At 42.4% G+C, this 21926-nt stretch overlaps 1 protein-coding gene across 4 annotated transcripts in view; it reads right to left on the minus strand.

Annotated features, from left to right (window-relative positions):
- SLC10A7 (solute carrier family 10 member 7) overlaps positions 1-21926 on the minus strand; it is a 221592-nt gene that overhangs the window by 71456 nt on the left and 128210 nt on the right. For all 4 annotated transcript variants that reach the window (XR_008309059.1, XM_053257899.1, XM_053257900.1 and 1 more), the window contains one exon: positions 3203-3238. Coding sequence is in view for 3 of the 4 variants with exons in the window: in XM_053257899.1 (XP_053113874.1) it covers positions 3203-3238 (36 nt within the window). In the remaining variant the exon portion in view is untranslated. The remainder of the gene's footprint in view (positions 1-3202; positions 3239-21926) is intronic.

A 21926-nucleotide genomic window follows, 5' to 3' on the forward strand; every position in this document is an offset into this window, starting at 1 on the left:
CAGCATCTAGAAAACTGGTATTCAGTCAACAGCAGCACAATCAATAGTAGGGATGTGCCCGAACCGGTTCGGAGGCCATGCTGGAGGCCTCCGAACCGGTTCGGATGCGAGCTGGTCCGGCGGCTCGGCACGGAGGGGGGTTGTACCTTTAAGGGCGAGGGGTAGTACTTACCCCCCGCCGCCGCTCTTCCGCCTCTGGTGCTGTGGTTTTTGGTAACGTTTCTGGGGAGGCATCATTATTTCCTGCCGCCCCTGCCCCCGTCGTTAGCCTGCCAGAGCCTAAGTAAGTAACACGCATGGGCCCGTTCCGGAATGGGCGTGCCGGAACGGGCGCATGCGTGTTACTTACTTAGGCTCTAGCAGGCTAACGACGGGGGCAGGGGCAGCAGGGAGGAACGCTGCCGCCCCAGAAACGTTACCAAAAACCACAGCGCCGGAGGGGGAAGAGAGGCGGGGGTAAGTACTAACCCCCCGCCCTTAAAGGTACAACCCCCCCCCATGCCAAACCGGACCGGTTCGGAGCCATGCACATCCCTAATCAATAGTGCAGGGGAGGCCTCTGCAAGTCTTGTTGGACTACAATTCCCATCATGCCCAGCCACAACACAATACTGCTGGGGATGATGAAAATTTTAGTCCAGTAAGAGCTGCAGAGCCTCAGGTTGGTAATCCCTGCAACAGTGATTTTGGACTGGAATATTAATTAATTAATTAAGATTTAATATAACACTCAACCCACAGACTCAGAGTGGTGTACAAAACAAGAATAGCACCAGAGATTACAAAACAAGAATAGCACCAGAAAAGAAATGTCTTCAATCAGGTCTTAAAGAGTAAAAGGGAGGCGGCAGACCAAATTGTGGGGGAGGAGAATTCCAAAGTGAAGGGGAAGCAACAGAAAAAGCCCTTCCACGGGCCCTAGTACTACGGACCACTCTGAGACCAGGGACCAAAAGAAGGGCAACCTGAGAAGATCTCACAGGATGGGACAGGACTGGCCAAGAGAGGCAGTCCTGAAGGTAAACAGGCACTAAGCCCTGAAGGGTTTTAAAGGTAAGAACCAGCACTTTGAATTCAAACCAGGAGCAAATAGGTAACCAGTGCAGCAACAGCAGGAGAGGTGTAACACTATCATATCTTCTAGTGCCTATAAGCAGGTGGGCTGCAGCATTCTGGACCAACTGAGGCTTCCGGATCGTCTTCAAAGGCAACCCCAGGTAGAGTGCATTACAGTAATCCAAACAAGAGATGACGAGGGCATGAGTTACCATTGCCAGGGCCTGCCGGTCGAGATAGGGCCGCAACTGGTGGATCAGCTGAAGCTGGGCAAAGGCACCTCTGGCCATGGCATCCACCTGCTGCTCGAGCAGGAGCCGCAAGTCCAAGAGGACTCCCAAGTTGTGGACTACCTCCTTCAGGGGCAGTGCAACCCCATTCAGGGAGAAACTCAGACTCGGCAATTGGCCAGGTCAAGAAGTAAGCAAAAGCAACTCAATTTTGGTGGGATTAAGTCTGAGCTTGTTTTGGCCCACCCAGACACTGGGCAAGCACAGAAACGACATCTGTTCCCAAAATATCTGTTTTATCATTGCTGTTTAGATATATATTCATTATATAGAGATGTGCGAGCTGGCTCAAGGTCGAGCCGGCTCGCACTCAAACTGGCCCAGCTCAACTCGCTGTTGAGCTGAACTCCGCAGGCCAGGCAGGGTTTGAAAAATACAACAATGAAAAAAAGGCAGACTTACCGTCATTGGGGGCCCTGGGGGTGCAGGCATAGGGGTGCATCTCTTTGAAACTGGGGGAGAGGCCAGTGGGGGGGGGGACATCAGGAGACCCTCCCGTGGCTGCAGCAGCATCCCTGAGGCCCCGTAATGGCGGTAAGTCCACCATTTTTTTGCTTAAATTTTTTTTGTTCCTCCTCCTCACCCTGAGCTGGTACCAAACTGGTTCAGACTCGAGCTGGACCAGGCTCGGCTCTAGTGTGCACAAAACCAGACTGGACTCGGTCCGGTTCAAGTTCAGTTCTACTTGAACTGAACTGGGTTTTTTGGTTTTGTGCACACCCTATTGTTACATATCTTACATTTATGAAGATCAATATTTCCCCACATTCATTTAATTCTAGAGTGGCTGCAATCTGCCTCTCTCCATTCAGTCTCAAGTACTTGATGCACTACAGAGGCACACGCCCTCCTCTAACACACATGGAGAAGAGGGGATGCTCTTCTAAAACAATGCCTGCGATGATGCACATATACATAATCCAAAAACCAAGGGTGTATGCTTCTTTCTTCAGAATTGTTTGCACCCATGTGCAAATTAATCAATAGACTAAACAGACAAACCTCATATGATTGAACTGATCACAATCTCTTTAATCAGCCAATTGCTTTTTTGCTTCCTTAGGAGATTATGGATTGTCTAGAAGTTTATATGCCATGTTTTCCTTAATACTTAATGTACCTGGTAGCCTAGTCTTCTTCACTGTAAGGCCTGAGGGCCAGTGGCAGCTCCCATCAACCCTAACTGCAGCCCCCTGACTAATTGTTTATTGGGCCTGCGTGAAGCCTCAGCCAAAGCTGAATACTCTGCACAGTCTGCTTTGCACCATGCAAAGACAACCATTCCCACTGTGCAAGTGCTATGCTTTGCCCAGCACCTGTGTGGTTCCTTAAAGGGAAATTGAGCCCTCTGAAGTCCCTGAACTACCTTGCATGGTGTGCACAGATTATTTATTCACTACACTTATATCTCACTCTTTTTCCAAGGAGTGCTGCAAAATGTAGCCTTTCCCAGCACTTTCCCAACAGAGCTCTTAAAGGGCTCTCCCAGCACTGAGGAAGTACTATGCGGAAGTCAGCACAGTAGGAAATGGCTTGTACATTGAGGGCCTTTTTGGCCAAAGTGATCTCTGCTTGAAAAATAGTGAAGATCGTGGTGATAGTCCACGCATGTGCTATACAGAAGACAGGCCAATTGGTTCCTTAGGTCAGCAAGCAGCCAGTACTTTGTTTCAGTGAAAGATTTTATTCATGCCTGTTTAAAAGACTTGTAACAAAACTAGTTACAAATGTTCTGATCAATGAAAGCAATCAGGAACATTTCAAATGCCTCCTTTTTCACATATAAAAACAACACTATTATAAAGTAAAGTACTGACTGTTAAATAAAGAAAAAGAATCAATATTAAAATACTCACAAAAAGCAGCAGGAGCAGGGGAGTTATAACAATGCCCTGGAAGAAATCAAGAAGAGTATTAGTTTAGGAAACAGAATGCTCTCTTTGACAAATCAAATCCTGATGAATTAAAATAAATTGGACATTTTACTGCTAAGCATTTGAGCAGGTGCTTCTTCATATATGGCCCATGGAATCTCATTTCAATGGCAGCATGATCTGTGATGCTGTGGCAGTTAGTATATCCCTTTAGAATAACATGGGCACGTTAGCTCAGGACAAATCAGTTTCTTCTGGGCAAACAACTCAACAAGCATCCTGGTTCCAACAAGTTCGGATCAGCTCAATAGTTCAGAAAGAGTTACAGTTACAGGGTGGGAAACTTAGAGATCTGACTTAATTTGAAGAACTAATCACCGGAAACACTGATCATTTATTAGGCAGAATTTATAAACTATTACTGAAGTATGAAACAGAGACTGAGCAGATAAAAGATGTATGATAAAATGGATGCAGAACTTTAATAGATCGATTGATCTCTCTGACTGGGAATACCAATGGAAAAAGAATGTGAAATTTACTTTGTGTACCAATCTAAGGGAAAATTGGTATAAGCTGTTCTTCAGATGGTATATAACTCCTTTGACTATTAATAAAATAGATGGTTCTTTTTCTAAGAAATGTTTGTTTGTTTGTTTGTTTATTTATTTAATATACCGCCCTTCCAAAAATGGCTCAGGGCGGTTTACAATTAAAACAAAGTTGTAAAACAATGAAAAGCTAAAACAAATTAAAAATAATAACACAACAATTAACAATTTAAAAACATTTTAAAACATGAATTAAACATTGTCCCCAGACCCCAGCTCAAGAAGACACGCAGACTTAATATGGATGAAAAGGGCCACAACTTTATTAACTATTACACAGGCATGGCAGACTGGAACACCAGGTGATTAATCACCCTTAGAGAACAGTGTGGGCCAATAGAAGCAGGTCAGAACTCTGAAGTCCTACCCATCACCCTACTGGGCAACACACCCTGGCTCGGGAATGGGCAGGTACGCCCCACTCAATTCCTTCAAAGCCAACCCCTCCTTCTGTAAGAGAGGATCTGGATACTTCTACATGTTGAAAATGTAACTCACATTTAGGTTTATTTTACCATATATGGTGGAGTTGCGGTAAAGCTCAACAGTTTTGGAAACAAATTCATATGAAAACTGAACAAATCTTAGAAGTTAAGATTCCCTTCCTTCCAGAAATTTTTCTTTTCAGTATGATAAAACCTTATATTCCCGCCAAATCAAACGGATTGTGTTTATATATGATTACAGCGGCTAGGATTATATATGCATCTAACTGGCATATTTTGGAAATTCCTTCCTTAAACGATTGGTTTTTGAAAGTGTGAGACTATGCTTCAGTTTCGAAAGTCTCGGCTTATGTACATGGCATGTCTACTGAATCATTCATGTCTGTTTGGGAACCATTTATAAATTATAATATCCATTATGGTCAAACTCTTTTCCCATTTTCTGGATTTGACTTATAGTGTTTCCGATATGTAACTTACAAGAAGCTGATCAAATTAGATTTTACAGTTTTAAGAGTCTGAATTTCTTTTGCTTTATCTTGTTCTAGATGTTTCCTCTTTACCGATGTAATTAATTAGAAAAATGAGTTTTTTTCATTATGAAAAATGATTGGTTTTATATTGTCTTTATGGTGATTTGTCTCTGTCTTCTTTGGTTTACTTCTTAATAAAAATTCTTATTAAAAAAACAAAGAATAACATGGGCACTGATGTAGCAGTTTTTCCATCTGAATATTAGTCGTGCTTTAATTGGCTGGGAATATTTGTGAACAAAGAAAGTTCTGTATTTATCCCTCACACACACATTAAGGAGTCGGGAATGATCCAGATACCCTGCAATTAAGACAAACAATGTCTTCTAGATCTGTATTGTGATTTGTGAGTTGGACTCTCTCTCTCTCCCCCCCTCCCCCGCCTCCACTCTATGAATATACAGGTCGAGGCCTTGTAGACCCTTCGTACTAAGGCCTCCTACTCTCTTAATAAACAGTTCCTTCCAGATAGGGGACAGGTGGTTTACTATCATGCTGCTTGAACTGTGGCCCTCTCCTGAGTAAAGTCTGCATCAGCCGTGATGAATTAGGTGTCGTGTGATTTTGTAATGTAAACTGATATCCCCTAGGAAGTGAGTTGAGATCTCAGAACTCATTTCACTTGATTAGACTCCGTGTCTCCATGGTGGGAAGGCAAGTCTTTCATCTAATTTAGTCACACAGGACCACTTCAGCTCTCCACATCCCCCAGGCAAAGAAAGGCAAAAGATTTGTTTTCTTCAGTGACAGCAAAGAGGTTTAAGGCTGATCATAGGGCATAAGACAAGATTTTAAGTCTCAGGAAGACAAAGCTTAAGATGAAGTTTTAGGAATGGGAGATAACATGACAAGCATCCTCTTCACAACAGCAAAAGGCAAGTCCCACTTCTCCCACTCCTTCATATTTCAATACTTCATCATAAATTAATTTTTAAAAATCTTCTACTTAATGCATAATTCAAGAATTCTTTGTAGCCCTTCCATTAAACACACAGGAATGGCTACAAAGTATTTACCCACCAATAATATTAGTTAGGTACCATTTTCTACATTCAAAGCTTTTCTTTTTTGGAACAGTTTAAATTAAACAGTTTTTTTGGAACAGAGTTTAAATCTCTGTACACTTATATTTTCCCTGGCTTACCTTGACATGCCACTATCAATTTCAGTTAATACTTTAACAAATGGTCAATAAATGACCTTTATTGGCAGGTTTGTGGTGTGGAAGGGTGAGGCAAGAATCTATATTATTAATTCCTGTAGATGGACCAGGGGGTGTGTGGGGATGTGGCAAGCCACGCCCCCGCTGAAGCACCTGATTGGGCAGTGGGGATTCCGTATGCAGATAGGGAAGAGGAGCCTGTGAGAGCGGAAGCACTATGGTGACTGGGCAGTGGGGATTCCATATGCAGATAGGGAAGAGGAGCCTGTGAGAGCGGAAGCACTATGGTGACTGGGCAGTGGGGATTCCATACGCAGATAGGGAGGAGGAGTCTGTGGCACCGTGGTGATTGGGCAGTGGGATTTCCATATGCAGATAAGGAAGAGGAGCCTGTGATGGTTAAGGTCAGTTGGAATGCAACTGTTACTGGTTGGAAGATGTTCTGTCAGCAGCCTGAGGGGAATGAGCGGTAATGGCAGCACTGGCAGCAAGGAAGGGCCCAGTCAACCACTGCTGCTGTTTGGGGCTCCCGAGGCCATTGTCAGAGGGAGGCAGGGAGGCAAGGGACAGGCCCGGGCCTGTCAGCGGCCTGAGGGAAACGAGAGACCATGGTGGTGGCAGGAGTGAGGAACGGCCAGGGCAACCACTGCTGCTGATCCTGTGGGGAGGACCAGGAGCGGGTCTCGGGTCTCTGGGTCTGCAGCTTGGCCAATAGGTGGCAGCAATGCTGCAGCCATGACCAAGAGGGGTGAGGGGGATGGAAGCAAAGGGATGGAGGAGGAGTACAGCTCAGGTGAGGGTGGAGAGATCTCTGAGGTGAGGGGGGCTGTGGCAGGGGGTGAGGGGAGCAAGCAACTACTAGCGCACAGATGCTCTAGAGTGCGCACGAGTTCCAGCACTGAAGCGGAAAGAAATAATGGCAGCGGCCAGGAGGTGGCAGCGGCCAGGAGGGCCGGTTTGCGAAGCCCCGCCAGCCGGGTGGAGGAGGCGGTTGCGGCAGGATGGCCTGGACCTGGCCCACCCACTAGGGTGAGACAGCAGCGGCGGGCTCTGGCCCGGCTGCATGGAGGAAGCGGCGGCAGGCCAGCCTAGCCTGGCCGGCAGCAGCAGGACAACCTGGCCTGGGGGGATGTGGCCAGTCAGCCAGCCAGAAAGCCAGGCATGCCAGCGTGGGGGTGGGGACAGCTGGGCCCAACCAGATGCTCTGCGCCAGGGCCCACTAGTTATGTATAAATGCCTATGATGTTAGCCACTATGGGCCTTTGAGGCCACATAGTTTCTAAATGAAAAGAACAAGTTCTTTACCTCAGTCCAAATAGATCTTTTTAATTCATGTTGAAGCATGTGTTTATTTGGATTTCAAAAGTGAAGACTCCCCCCGGCCCCACAATAGTCACAAGGGGATGGGGTCTGTAGGGGCCAAGGATTCCAGACCCTTTCCCCAAATCCAACTCTTTACTTTACTCTTGAAGACAGAATTAAAAGCACACAGGCAACTTTCTGGCCCAAGTGCTTGGTAAGAAATATACCTTTGAGAGTTTTTGATAACAAGTACAAAGACATTGGGGCAACTGACACACATTATAAATAAATAGCATCTTTTAAATCCAAATCCTTTGGTTCTTTTATTTGTTTTTAGTTGATTTCATTTTTCAATTGCCATTGTTAAATTTGCAAATTGTCTTGAGATCATGTGACAAATAAATAAAATATTGGCACGTTATGTATTCATTCATTCAATTTATATACTGCCCTCCCTAAAGCGGCTCAGGGCAGTTTGCATTAACATTTAAAAAACATATAATAAAACAATTAAAATTAGAAAATATTTAAACCAGATTAAAATGCATTAGAATTCAAACTAGATATCATTTAAAGTAAGACTAAAGATAGATCTAAGGCTCTCCTGAAGGCCTCCAAGGAAGATAATTCTCTTATATCTATAGGGAGCACATTCCACAACCTAGGAGTGACAAATGAGAAAGCCCAATACCAGGTCGCCACCAGATGAACTAGTAGCACTTGAAGACAGACCCCTCCTGATGATCTCAATGAGCAGTGGGGAGCATGTAGAGAAAGGCACTCTCTCAGGTAACCTTGACCTTACACATTCAGGGCTTTAAAAGGTAACTAGCTGACCCAGGCAGAGAGCATCTGCACTCCTAGTTCTCCCGTCCTCCCCCTCCATTTCAGAGCTCAGCCAGTTCTCCTCCCATCCCTTCAGCCAGTCTCCCCCGCTGCCCTTTCTGCCGGCAGCTCTCATCCTCCTCACGAGTAGGCTGGCAGCTCTGTTTTCACTGCCTGCTCAGCCGCTCGCAGTGGTGCTGCTGCCTCCTCCTCCTTAACCTCCCTGCTCCCACCAGCTCTTGTCCTCCACATCAGGAGCCAGGCGGCACCACCTTTTCCTTGACCTCCTCCCACCTCCCTTCCCCCACCAGCTCTCATCCTCCTCATGAGGAGGCCACATTTTTCTCTTGTCCTCCTTATGAGGAGGCCACGTGTTTGCTGCCTGCTCTGCTGTCCTCGGCAGCTTGCAATTGCGCCTCCACTGCCTCCTCCTTGGTCTCCCTCCCTCCTCACCAGCTCTCACAACTCCCAGCAGCTACTCACAAACTCTCACAAGAGCTGCCACACACAGGATTAGCCACAGGTACGCCTTAGAGAATTATATAGATAGATACATATATAACTAGCACTTTGTACTTTGCCTGGAAACATATTGAATCAAGTTTCTTAATCAAGTTTAAGTATAGAAAGTGTAAATATCTTCAATACAATTAAATAACCTTCCATTTATTTGGCTATCCCTATTTAGGTGCTTTCTGTCCTGCACCGATTCAAATGACCCCATTCTGTGCACACTTAGGCTCCCTCACTACAATATCTCTGGTTACAGGCTGGTTTTACGTTAAACCTGTCCTCAAAAGCAGAAGGCAAATAGTACTGTGCTTTCAAAAGCATTTTAAACATATTTAGGTCACTGGCAACAATGGGAAAAATGTAAGAAAGATTTAAAATATCACATTTTCAGCTGTGTAAGTGCAGCCACCAAAAGCCAGAATACATTTTAAAAGTTTTGCACAGGGAACATGTACACTTTGAAAGGGGATAAACAGCTTCCATAAAAGAGGGAGAAGCCAGAAGAATATTTTCAAATAGTGATGCATATTCAGCCAGTTCTGAATAATACTCAGTATATCATATTTCTACACTTATGCAATAAAGCATATAATGTCCATATTTATACTTCATATGCATTTGGAAAGATTCTCATGTATAGTAGAATGCACGTTTCTCTTAATATAAGAGCAAATAAAACAGATGTTTTGTCCTTCATTCCAGTTGTCCAATGGATAACAATCCACTTTCTGCCATGTTTTTACTGTCATCTTTAAGAAAGGATAAGCCAAGGAGAAGAACTTGCTTCAGGTCCACCAATTTCCAGGCAACCAGGTTTATTGGAACACTGGCACACACAGAATAATTCTAGCAGTTCTTCTGAGGGGCAAGGAAGGCGAAGGAAACATTAGGCCAGCTCTGTATAGCTTAATACACTCAAGAATAAGGTACATGTTATCTTTAAAATTAATATTTATAGAGTCAAATTCTTCCCTGAGATGGCTCCAGCTGAGCCACACACAATTACCTGAGAGAAAATGAGGCCCCTACAATAGAGCCCTTTCCCCTACCTACACTTAGATTCTCAGGAAGACATGACATGTATCTGCTACATAGTGGGTTTTGAAATACAGAGGAACATGCAGGGATGTGGTGTTATGACACAAAGCATGTGGAAACTAGCAGAGACACAAACTGGAGACTCTGCACTATACCTAAAATTACATTTTGGACAATCATTTGATGCTCACACTTTGTTAAAAAGATAAAGAAATGAGTGTTTAAAGTTGTAAGTTTTACTTAGATTACAAATTTCTAAAAACTATATTTTTGTACTTAAATGTATTTCATAATGTCATTTTCCACGTTAAATGTAAAAAGCAACAACTTAAAGTGTAAGAAATCACATTGACTCCTGACAACAGTAAGCAAACATCTGTAGGAAAGTAATAGTTATTCAGAGTTTCTTGACTTGTTCCTTACTCCAACAATTTCTGTACTGCTACACTGAATGCAAGAGTTCCACAGCAAACACAGACAACTGCAATATAGATATATATACACAGTATGTGAACGCTGACCTTACAGTGCCGGTGCCATAAGGAAACAAGAGACGTTAAAGGGATAATCACATTTCCACCCCAGGGCATCAAATGCCATCAAACAAAACAAACCTATTCTAAAAGTTTAAACTTGACTGCTCTTCCCTCTACTGTGCTTTTTGTGCAAGTGCTGTCAGGTACACAGTGTATGGAGATAGAGAGATAGTAGCTGAGCACTTCTTTGCACAAACTGAGCATCTGCCCTTGTGGATGCAAGGTCATTGAACAGCAGAGTATTCTCAAAGTTAGGGTGGTATGTTCAGCTTGCAATGCAACCAGTAATGGAGTCGAAGTTGTAAAGTGATTGCCTTTTGCCATTCTGAAGAAAAACTTTCAAGAAATCCATTTACACCTCTGATGTGAAAGACTGACGGAATATATTTCAATGATTTTAGTGGGAAAGAGAAGAAAAAAAATTCACAGCCTGACCCAAAATGCTCATACAAAAAACGATTCTGCGTAGAAGTCACATCAGGAACCTGTAAATGCACTTTTCTTTACAGTGAGGATCATCTAACATGTCATATTTTAGAAAGCTCGTTATGCTTTTCTAAAAGGAAAACTAACACTGAGGGATAGATTGTATTATAGTTTTTCTAGATGATAAAACAACATATTTCAGTTTCCAGTATTAAATGTGGGTTAGGAACTGTATAATAGTTCTTAACCATATTTCAAAATATGTACAATATATTTATAATCTGCCAAACCAGATTGCAGTGAGAATCACTATGAAGAAATGTAAAGCTACAACAGTTAATTATTAACCAAGGAGTAACATGAATGCTTATTTTGCTAAGGGAATACCACTTCAGAGATTGAAAATCAAAGCCAAAGACAGCAATCTTTATACCATTAAGAGTCCTTCCACAAACATCTATAAACAAGATTGTTCTTAAACCAGAGGTCTATAAATTGTAGCCAAAGGGCTGGATCACCTATTACTTGTATTACTACTACTACTACTACTACTACATGGCTCCATTCACATAGATGGCACTTTGCAAGTAATGAGAAGACTGTCCCAGTAGGCTTATGGTCTAAAGTGGATACAAGGGCGATAACAGAGGAAGTGGAAGAAAAGAGGAAACAAGGATAAACTTTGGAAGGTGTGGTTATTTCAAATTAATGTTAGTTACAACATGGTGTCGAGACTGTCTGGATAGCACTCTACATAGGAGGGAACTTGATGAAGTTGCCCTCTTTCCTCACCAATATCAGTGGTGATTCAATTTCAACTGGTCCTGCCACACCAGTTGTCTGGCGTGCTCAATGGCAGTTCGAATTCTAGCAGGGAGCTTGATGAAGTTGACAAAGTTCATCCACATGGAATAAATGATTAAATACATGTAAACAAGCACAACTCTGGATGTAGTCATGCCTCTGTAGTAATCTTTCTCAAGCAGCCAGTACAGGCAGAGAGATTGCTGGAGAGTGCTTCCAATCACTTGTTTCTCCCTCAACTTGCATGGTGCTTCCAGCAAGGAGGGAGAGCTTGTTGTCACTCACTCAACTCCTGCAGGACCCAGTTGCTTTATTGGCTAGCTTTTCTTGTTTTTATGACAGTTTTTCTTGTTCTCTCTGGCAGCAGGTCACCTTCCCATAGCAGTCAGGAGGAGGGGACTCTGCCCATTTCTCCTCAGTTGCCATGAGAGAAAATCCAACACAGCTAGACAACAAGATAAAGAGATTTCACCCCTATTCCACTACCTTGTATTTTGCCTCACTGTGGCAAGATTAACTTTCCATAATACAGCAACATCAGAACAAAAGACATATGGAACAGGGTTTTTTTTGTGTGTTTTTTTAAAACATTATTTGTCAAACACTGATAATACATTCAATAGGCCAAGTACTATTCCACTCATGGATTTAAGTCCAATGCCACAATAAAGTACCTGGCTTATGGAGGGGTGATGTGCTAACAAGTAGTTCTAGTAAGAACTAATCTGCCTACTTTCATTTCATTATCCTTGGAATAAATTTGGTCCAAATTGGTTAGACAGTTCACAAGTTAGCCCACTTGCATGTCAAACATTTGCCATCTTGAACTGGGGTGGATGACATCATCATAATCTATGGCCTTGAGGTTTCCCTTTGTGTCCCTACAGCGGTAGCAAGTTTAGTTCAGATCAGTTAGGCAGTTCACAAGTTAGCCCAATTGTGCCTCATACGTTCTGCCACCTTGGATATGGGTGGATAGCATCATAACAAACTACACCACTGAAGTGTCCCTATGTGTCCCTACAGCCATCAGTTAGGCAGTTAACTAGTCAGCCCACTTGCGCCTCAAATGTTTATGCACCTGCCATCCTGAATTGGGGTGGATGACATCATCATAAACTATGCCATTGAGGTTTCCCTATGTGTCCCTACAACTGTACCAGATTTGGTTTATATTGGTCCAGGTATTCTAAGTTGATAGTGGGGGATGGACACACGGAGGGAATGCCAGGTGATCTCATAAGCCTGGGGAAAGAAGGCTAAAAATGACTCATAGGACTTTCTCCATGGTGACGTTCCAGAGGATCACAAAAACAGCCCTGTTTTGCTGGTGCATGGCCTAGCATAATTGGTTTTAGGTGAGTTTCCACTGTTTGGCTGCTGAACTCTATGACCACTGATCTGCTTGTTTGATATTCATTATTTTGATATTAGTTATTTTTATCACTGTTATCAACGTTGCCTCTATCCAGTGTGATTTCTAAGTTTAGTTCTGTTTCATCCTGAAGTTTTAACTTTTAACTAGCCGACCCGCACAGAGCATCTGTGCGCTCTTCGGGGCCAGCAGTTACCTCTCCTTAGTGGTGTGCATGGTTTGGTTCGGGGCCATTAAAAAAGCCTCCGGACCAGTCCGGAATTCCGGCGGTCCGGAAGGGTGGGGGAGTGTCGCTTTAAGGGGGGTGGTAGTACTTCCCCCTCCCGCCGCTCTTCCCCCTCTGGCGCTGGTGCTTTTAAAAACCTTCTTGGGGCGGCAGAGTTCCTCCCTGCTGCCCCTGCTCCCGTCGTTGTCCTAAGCCTTAAACGAGAAGAGCTGGCGGCGCGCATGCACCCTTCGTGGCGCACGCTCGTCTCCGCCGCTGGCGCACGCACACTGTGTGATGTATGCAGCATGCGCATACCACCACCCCTTAAAACGACACTCCCCCCAGTGCCGGACCACCCTTCTGTGGTTCTGTGCACATCCCTACTTCTCCTCCCCAGTCTCTGGCCATCTCCGCGGCCGGGCCCAGCCTCCAAGTGCCGCCTCCGCAGCCGGGCCTGCCGCTGGGCCGAGTGCCGCCTCCGCTGCCGGGCCGAGTGCCGCCTCCGCCGCCAGGCCCGCCGCCAGGCCGAGTGCCGCCTCCGCCACCGGGCCCGCCGCCACCGCTGCCTGCCTCCGTGGCCGGGCCCGCCACCGCCTGCCTCCGCGGCTGGGCCCGCCACCGCCTGCCTCCGCGGCTGGGCCCGCCACCGCCTGCCTCCGCGGCTGGGCCCGCCACCGCCTGCCTCTGCGGCTGGGCCTGCTGCAGGGCTGAGTGCCGTCTCCACAGCCAGGCCTGCAGCTGGGCCGAGTGCGGTCTCCGCGGATGGGCCCGCTGCCACTGCCGCTTTCCTCCACGGATGGACCCACCTGCCGCTTGCCTCCCCGGCCATGCCCGCCGCCACCTCTGGTCTCCTGAGTGTGCTGGCGCCCAGCCAATCAGCTGGGAGCCGGGACATATTCCATGGAACACCCAGGAAAATTAATATAATAGATGATGAATAAACACTATTATATTATAAAACACGGTCTTCCCACTGTGTTTTCTATTTTTACATTTCCCTGATTATTTGTTAACTGAATGTGGATTTTGATATCCAGTTCCATGTACTTTCCACCTTTATTTTACTTGTTGCAATAAATCCTTCTTATAGTTTTAGGGTAATAAGCTTCCAGATCCGACAAGAAATTAAGAAAATCTCTAGTTTAAACTTTATATTCCACCTTTCAGTTCAGAGTTCCAAGACAGTCTACAGAAACATGACAAGCACAAAAGCAAGAAACAATAAGAAGTAAGCAAACAACATTTACATGTGATCATCATTTATAACAGAATCCAAGGTTTGTGAACAAAGGGCTTGTGAACAGGCAGCCATTAGCTAAATGGCAGCCATAAGCATCATATGTGAATTTTATTTGCAAAGAACACAGCTATTAAAATTGTATACAAATGTAATTTCACAAATATGTACAGTTTTCTATATTCCACATCAATTAAAAATGGCGACAAATGGGACAAAAGGTAAAAGTAGCCCTCCAAAAGGATCCCATGTTTATATTTTCATGACTAGATTATAAAATCAGAAATGCAATTGTGAGACAACCATTACTTTATTAGAAGGGACGTAATCTGCCAGCTTTAATTTTAGACAGTGGGATTATGCCCTAGGCATCCAATCCCAATCGGATGCTTCATAGTCATCTTTCCCCTGAGACAATATCTTTTGTGCTCTCTTAAGAGGAAGGATTGGATCATTAACACAGCTAGGCACACTGCATGCAAATGCAGTACCAACATTAGAGATTGGAAATGAATAGTGTTTCTACCACTTACAAAATAGTTACTTGCTCCAGACCTAATTTCACCAGCCAAACAGATGCATACACCAGAATGCTTGCTGGTAAGTCAAGCAGACCAAACCAGCAGAACTTCCTCCCAGTCCTAGGAGCTCCTAGATAAGAAGCACACACAACAACAGCTGTAGGTACAAAAGCTAATGTACCAACACTGACAGACACTTCTATACCAGCATAGTACAATGATAAGTGTTGGACTGGGATCAAGGAGACCAGAGCTCAAATCTCCATTCAGCCATGAAACCCACTGTATGAATCTGGGCCAGACACTTATCTTTCAACATAACCTACCTCACAGAGTTATTGTGAGGATAAATATAACCATGCATACCACTCTGGGCTCCATGAGGTATTAATGTAAGAGTGAGATATTAATGTAAAAATAAACAAAGTCCTCAAAGGAGTTTACATAGTAAAAGGAATATGAAAATGATTCCCTGTTCCAAAGGGGCTCACAATCTTTAAAAAAAATTCACAAGGGACATACCAGCAGCAGTAACTGGAAAGATGCTGTGCTGGATTGAACAGGGACAATTGCCCCCTGCAAAATGCTAAATGTGATGATGATGATGATGATGATGACAATAACAATCTTTGTTAACTGCCCCATAACAAATTGTTATCTGGGCGACTGTAAGAGTCATCACTTTACAATGTACCTCTTTGTCCATTTAGCAAGGATTGTGACATGATTTGGCAGGTTTATTTGACTAACATATTTAGTAAACATAATGAAGAAGTGCCCGGTCTTAGTTTTATGTGCTGTATAAATATCTCAAAAGTTTTCCCAATAGCTGCAAGTAGTGGAACTGACATATTATAAAAATAAATGAATAAAGCATATTTAATATGCTTGTTTATATTAAATCAGAATCAAAGCTTTATGTGCAAATTATTTTATTGGAATCTTTCTAAAAGTTTAAAGAAAGTACACCATAGTCTTCTCTACTACAAACACTGTCAGCCTCCCCAGCACAACAAAAGGAATGAGGAATTGCTCTGTGCATTTGCTTGAAATGAAACCAAAACTAATCAGAGTTTTAATTTTGCTTTCACCTGCAGTCCAAGAAGGAACAAGAATTGTAGCATTGGATGCATAAATCGAAACCAATTAGGTTAATTCATAACTTGATTTTAGTTTAGATTATTGTGTGTATTTTGGTTTTATCCCGCCCGCCCCCCGCCCCCGTACTTACAGATCAACAGGAGTTAGTCTCTCTCTCTCTCTCTCTCTCTCTCTCACACACATTCACACACACACACAAGTTTTGAAACTGCCCAGCACACTTGATATTGTGCTGTTTGCCATTCATTCTGATCCACTGTTTGATTAATTTGTGGAAATGTAAAATGTTTCATAGGAAAATAGAGCAGTGGAAAATGTTCCACGTCAAGTCACTGCTGACTTTCCCTCATTCAGTTTCCAAGGTGGCTAGTTTAGTGGCAAATTAATGTCCATTCAAGGACCACCCCTGGGAAAAGTGACTTCCACAGGGCATTTGAGTGTCATGACAAGAGGAAATTTGTTGTGTGAACTCATGCCACAGCTTTGTAGACATAAAAGTTAGGAACACAGGCAGCTGTCACATACGGAAGCAGACCATTGGTCCATCTAGCTCAGTGTGGTCGTAGACCAGCAATTCTAGCTCAGTATTGTCTACACAGATTGGCAACGGCTTTTACAAGGTTCCAGGTAGGAGTCTGTCTCAGTCCTATCTTGGAGATGCCATGGAGGGAACTTGGAAGCATGCAGGCACTCTTCCCAGAGCTGCCCCGTCCCCTAAGAATATCTACAAATGCAACTAGGGTGGACCCTGCTTAGCAAAGGAGACAAGTCTTGTTTGCTACCACAAGACCAGCTCTCAACAGTTATGCTGCTTTTGGGGATAAGACAAACCATGACTAAGTTAGAAGAATGCCAGTGGTATTCCTCTGTTGTTGCAGGAGTAACACTAAAGTAGCACATCCCACCCACCCACAGTGTTATGCTCTGCTGCTGCAAGGAGATTTCGCTCCAGTCTTATGTCCCCCAGCAGGCATAATTCAAAGACAGACTTGTTCTATATGTTACTGATATGTATAAATATGTAATACTAAATAGAATATTAGAGGAGAAATATATTGACAGTATGACAAATTAAAATTATCCTCTTTTCCAGCAGAGGGCGTCTTCTACACACTAGAAAAGTCTTAGTTGTGTGGAGATAGTTTTGTACATTTTGGAAAGAAAGAGAAATAGAGATGGTTTGTAATGACATCCAGTTCTGGAATGGTTCTTAGATGTGTCATGTTACAGTTTGGGGGGGCTGTCCTCCAAGATCCTCTTTATGTAGGTTACCTTTAAATGAATGAAGTCATACAGAAGTTTCAGCAGTGTGCTGACACTGTTCCTAACACACACACACCCAAATATCTAATAGAGTATGTTGAATTTTAGGCTTACATGATCAATCATCAATCATCAGAACATAGGTCTGAAATTTAAGGCTACACATGGCGTTCCTAACTATAAAGAAGATGGTGTTATGCTATTGACTCCATGCCATTTACAGATAACAAGAGATATGGGATCTGACTCTATCTTGTGACATACACGTTTGTACTGATATATCTGCTTTGAAACAAAATCTGCTTAAGATCAAGGAAATGTACAACAAAGTAGAAATGGATGAATGGGTTCCACTGCCACTATAGAAGAACTCGTCTGCAGCTAGATGTTTGTATGCAGTGGAAACTTTCAGGTACTATAATGTTCTTTTCCCACCACTGGACAAAGTATAATTAACACATCCTTCTAGAAAAAGTAATGTTTGGACCAAAACTATCTATACACGTACCAACAATCAAATTGCCAAATTCAGTGGAGTTCTTGATTTCAATATGTTATTTTAAAAGTGTCCCTGCCAATATGTTATATAAGAGTGTCTCTGCCAAACAAGGGGAGGCGGGTGGCTACTAGGGAGAGGACCTTTTTGGTGGTTGCATGCCGTTTACAGAACAGCCTCCCCAGTGAGGTTCACCTGGCACCATCACTTTGTTCTTTTAGATGCCAGGTGAAGACCTTTCCTTTCCTGTTCACTCATGCTTTTAAAAATTGATTTTAAAAAAAGTTTCTAAATTGTGTTGTATTGAATTTTTTGGTGTGTTATGATTTGATGTGTTTTATGTGTTTTTATTGGATGTTTTGGTGCGGCCACATTTGGAGTACTGTTACTGTTCTGTGTACATATCTCAAAAAGTGCATTATAGAACTGGAGAAAGTACAGAAGAGGGCAACCAAGAGCACCTTCCTTACGAAGTAAGGCTACAACACCTGGGGATTTTTAGACGACTGATGGGTGTCCTGATAGAGGTCTATAAAATTATACATGATGTGGAGAGAATGGAGAGAGAGAAATTCTTCTCCTTCTCGCCTAACACTAGAACCAGGGATCATCCCATGAAACGGATTGCTAAGAAATTTAGGACTGACAAAAGGAAGTACTTTTTCATTCAATAAATTAACCTTTGGATTTCTCTGCCACAAGATGTGGTGACATCTACCAGCCTTGATGGCTTTAAGAAGGGCTTAGATAAATTTATAGAGGACAAGTCTATCAATGGCTACTAGTCTGAGGGCAATAGCCACCTCCAGCCCAAGAGGCAAGATGCATCTAGATACCAGTTGCAGGGGAGCGAGGCATGCCCTCACTTCTTGCCTGTGGGCTCTTCAGAAGTATCTAGGGGTCACTGTGTGAAATATGATGCTGGATTGGATAAGCCTTGGACCTGATCCAGCAGGGCTGTACTTATGCTTTAACATTGTGTTGTGAGCCCAATAAGGTGTTTCCTATATTCTGGGAAACATACCAAGGGGAATTCGAACCAGCAACCTCTTGCTCGCTAGACAAATCATTTCCCCGCTGCGCCATTAGATAGCCCCTTCATAAATTGCTAAAGGCTAAACATTCTGATGTGGGACATTCTGCTCCTCAGCACTTATGTTCCAGCAAGTAAAGGTTAGGAGTGTGCCGGCACTCTATAATAAATAACAATATCAGGCTGGTATTACATTAGCATTGCAGACTGAGACCCAACATAAAATTTTAGGTTTAGGGTGATACATGTACTAATTTAGTACTCTATTCAACATATTATTTGCATATTAAACCATTCTTAGGCTTAGAAAATTATGTCAAAATGAAGTGATCCTCTACACTAGATGGTGCTATGTCACTTTCCAGAAGACACCTCTGCCTAAAAATAAGTTTTATTGTGCTTTTGATTCCACATCCTTAAATTTATATTAGGATTTTAAGCCATTTCCAAAAGGCAATACAAGAAATGAAAATAATACACTGCAGAAAAACAATTAATTTTGGCAGCCATTCCTCTCTGAAAAAAATGAAATATAGCCCACTTCCAGGATGGTTTCTCATCATGGGTCCAATGGTGGTGGTCGCATCATTCCAGAGAATACAGGTTTTCTAAGCAAAATGATTTTCACTGTCAGTCAGTCATCATAGCCCATTTCATTTTCTTTAAAACATGAAGAGCTTCTCTTTTTATCTCTGCCTAACTAAAGTGGGTCACCGCAAGGTTGAGAAAACAACGGTTTATCAAAAGAAATATAAATTTTCATGTTTGAATGTATACATAAGATATAGAACAACTTCACATTGAGATGTCTTGTACCATAGGATAAGAGCCTTTCTATTCTTACTTTTTAAAAGTGAAAATGTTACCTGGGAACACTTAAGTGGCATTTGTATATAAAAATTATTATTAAGGCATATTGGGTACAATCCAGCCAAGGTTACACACCTATACTTGATAAGCGCCTGTTTAACCCATCATTTAAATTAGGACATATGAGTGCTTACCTTTCTTTGGTTGAATGTTTTATTTATCTGGTTATCAAGTGGTACTTAGCATATAGTCATGCTTACACAAACTATGCAAGGCAAAAAGTGAAACACATAAGGAAGTTTTAAAACCTCTTCTCACTGCTCTCAAATAAAATCCTTCAAATTATTAGCAAGAAAACCCATGGAGCAAATAACCAGCATTAGTACTGGAAACAATCTTCATATTGTCTTTTAGTAAATAAGCAGGATGGAGAATATGCATTTTTGCTAACTGCAGTTTCACAATTATAAACCAGAAAAAGAATATCTAAAATTAAAGGACTATAGGACTGCCACAAATATGCAGTAAACGAAGTATGCATAATGTGTTTAAAATAATTTTCAAAGGAATCACTTCTCCCATAAATAAGTTCCTATAGCTAAGATCTTCAAATCACTTCAACAAGCATCCTAGCATGAGAAATGGCATAGTTGCATTGACTTCAATGAGGCAGTTCACAGTTATTTATTTAAAATATTTATATTCCCATCCCTACAGTACACTATGACTCAGAGAGGCTAACAAAGTCAAAAAAGTACTGTAAATGTTGCATATACTGCAACATAACCGAGCTCACCTGTTGCTAACACTTAGAGAGAGGCAAGCTTTATTAGTGGAAATCAGAAAAACCTGACAAACCCATATTTCTATTTCCAGTGACCACAGACAAAAACATGTGCTTGGCCTCAAGTCCCTTTGGGTGCCAGAACATTTAAAGTACATGCTGGACATTGTTCAAAAAGCAAACCCAATTCCCACTAGCTTGTAAACAATCAGATTATCCATTTACTGTCTCAGCTTATCCATATACCATTCTCTCATGTTACGGTATATATCCTAAACAGATTTTGTAATTAAAAAGTTGATTTAAATGTTATAGCATTGCTTGGTTCGTCACTAAAAAGTTGTTCTAGTAAGAACTAATCTGCTTACTTTCATATCACTATCCCTTCAACTGGAATAAATTTGGTCCAAATCAGGCAATTCACAAATTAATCCACTTGCGCCTCAAACATTCATGCATTTGCCATCTTGGGTGGATGGCATCACCACAAACTGTATGTTTGAGTTGCCCCTATATATCCCTACAACTGTCCCAAATTTGGTTCCAATTGGTTACACAGTCCACAAGTTAGCCCACTTGCATCTCAAACATTCACATGTCTGCCATCTTTAATTGTGGTGGATGACATCCTCACAAACTACGCCATTGAGTTGTCCCTATGTGTCCCTACAGCTGAACCCAATTTGGTTTATATTGGTCCAGGCATTGCGAAGTTGATGGTCACACGGACAGATATACACACGGAATGCTGGGTGATCTCATAAGTCTACTGGAAAGTAGGCTAAAAAGGGAGGGGGAGGACAACAGTTTAAAATGGTTATGGATACTGCTGCTGTGTAACCACTGTTTGTTCAATGGATATGTCAATGCGGTTTATGTGGGGTCTACCCCTACTGAAATTAATACAATCTGTGCAGCAGTAGTGCTGGGAAGAATGAGCCCCTTTTTTTAGAACTAAAGAACTTTGATTTCTAAATACAGAACACAAAACCTCACACTACAGTAATATATATGTACGTTGCTTATGCACTTTGCTGCCCGCCTGGCCTCTAGTCATTAATAATGAATAGAACTGTACAGCTGTAGTAAGACCAAGTGTCTTAGGCTTGTCAGGGATTTCTGAAAAAGGAACACACATAGGTTTGCCATTTGACTGTGTCTCCTTTAGGAAAAAAACCTGTTACCAAGAACACACACATACAATCAAGTTGAATGCTTGGCTTTAAAAAAAAAATGTAAAGGGGATATTGAAACCTTTTAAGTACTACTTTTTCAAAACTGACACACACTAAGATCAGTTCATTATAACACCGTGAACCTGAAGAGAGTTCATCAAAATAATATTTTTTAAAATATAAACCACACTAATGCAAGAAATACAATTCAAGCTTGTGAGGAAAGATGCCTAGCAGCATCTAAAATAACTGAATTTAGAATGCTTTTTTGAGTCTGAAGTTGATGAAACGTTTGCCTCTTTGGGCAAGCAAACTTGATCTTCATTTTTGCATACTATATTATGTTAGTACATAAACCGTAACAATGTTCACTCTTCTTTGCTCACAAATTATGCAGTATTTCTTCCTTATTATAGTTTGCATACCAACATAATACATCATGCAAAAATGAAGACTGAATTTGCTTGCCCAGAAAACCAACCAATTCATTAGTCTTTTAAATAAAAC

Source organism: Hemicordylus capensis, chromosome 5 (assembly GCF_027244095.1).
Source record: "Hemicordylus capensis ecotype Gifberg chromosome 5, rHemCap1.1.pri, whole genome shotgun sequence".
Lineage (NCBI taxonomy): Eukaryota > Metazoa > Chordata > Lepidosauria > Squamata > Cordylidae > Hemicordylus > Hemicordylus capensis.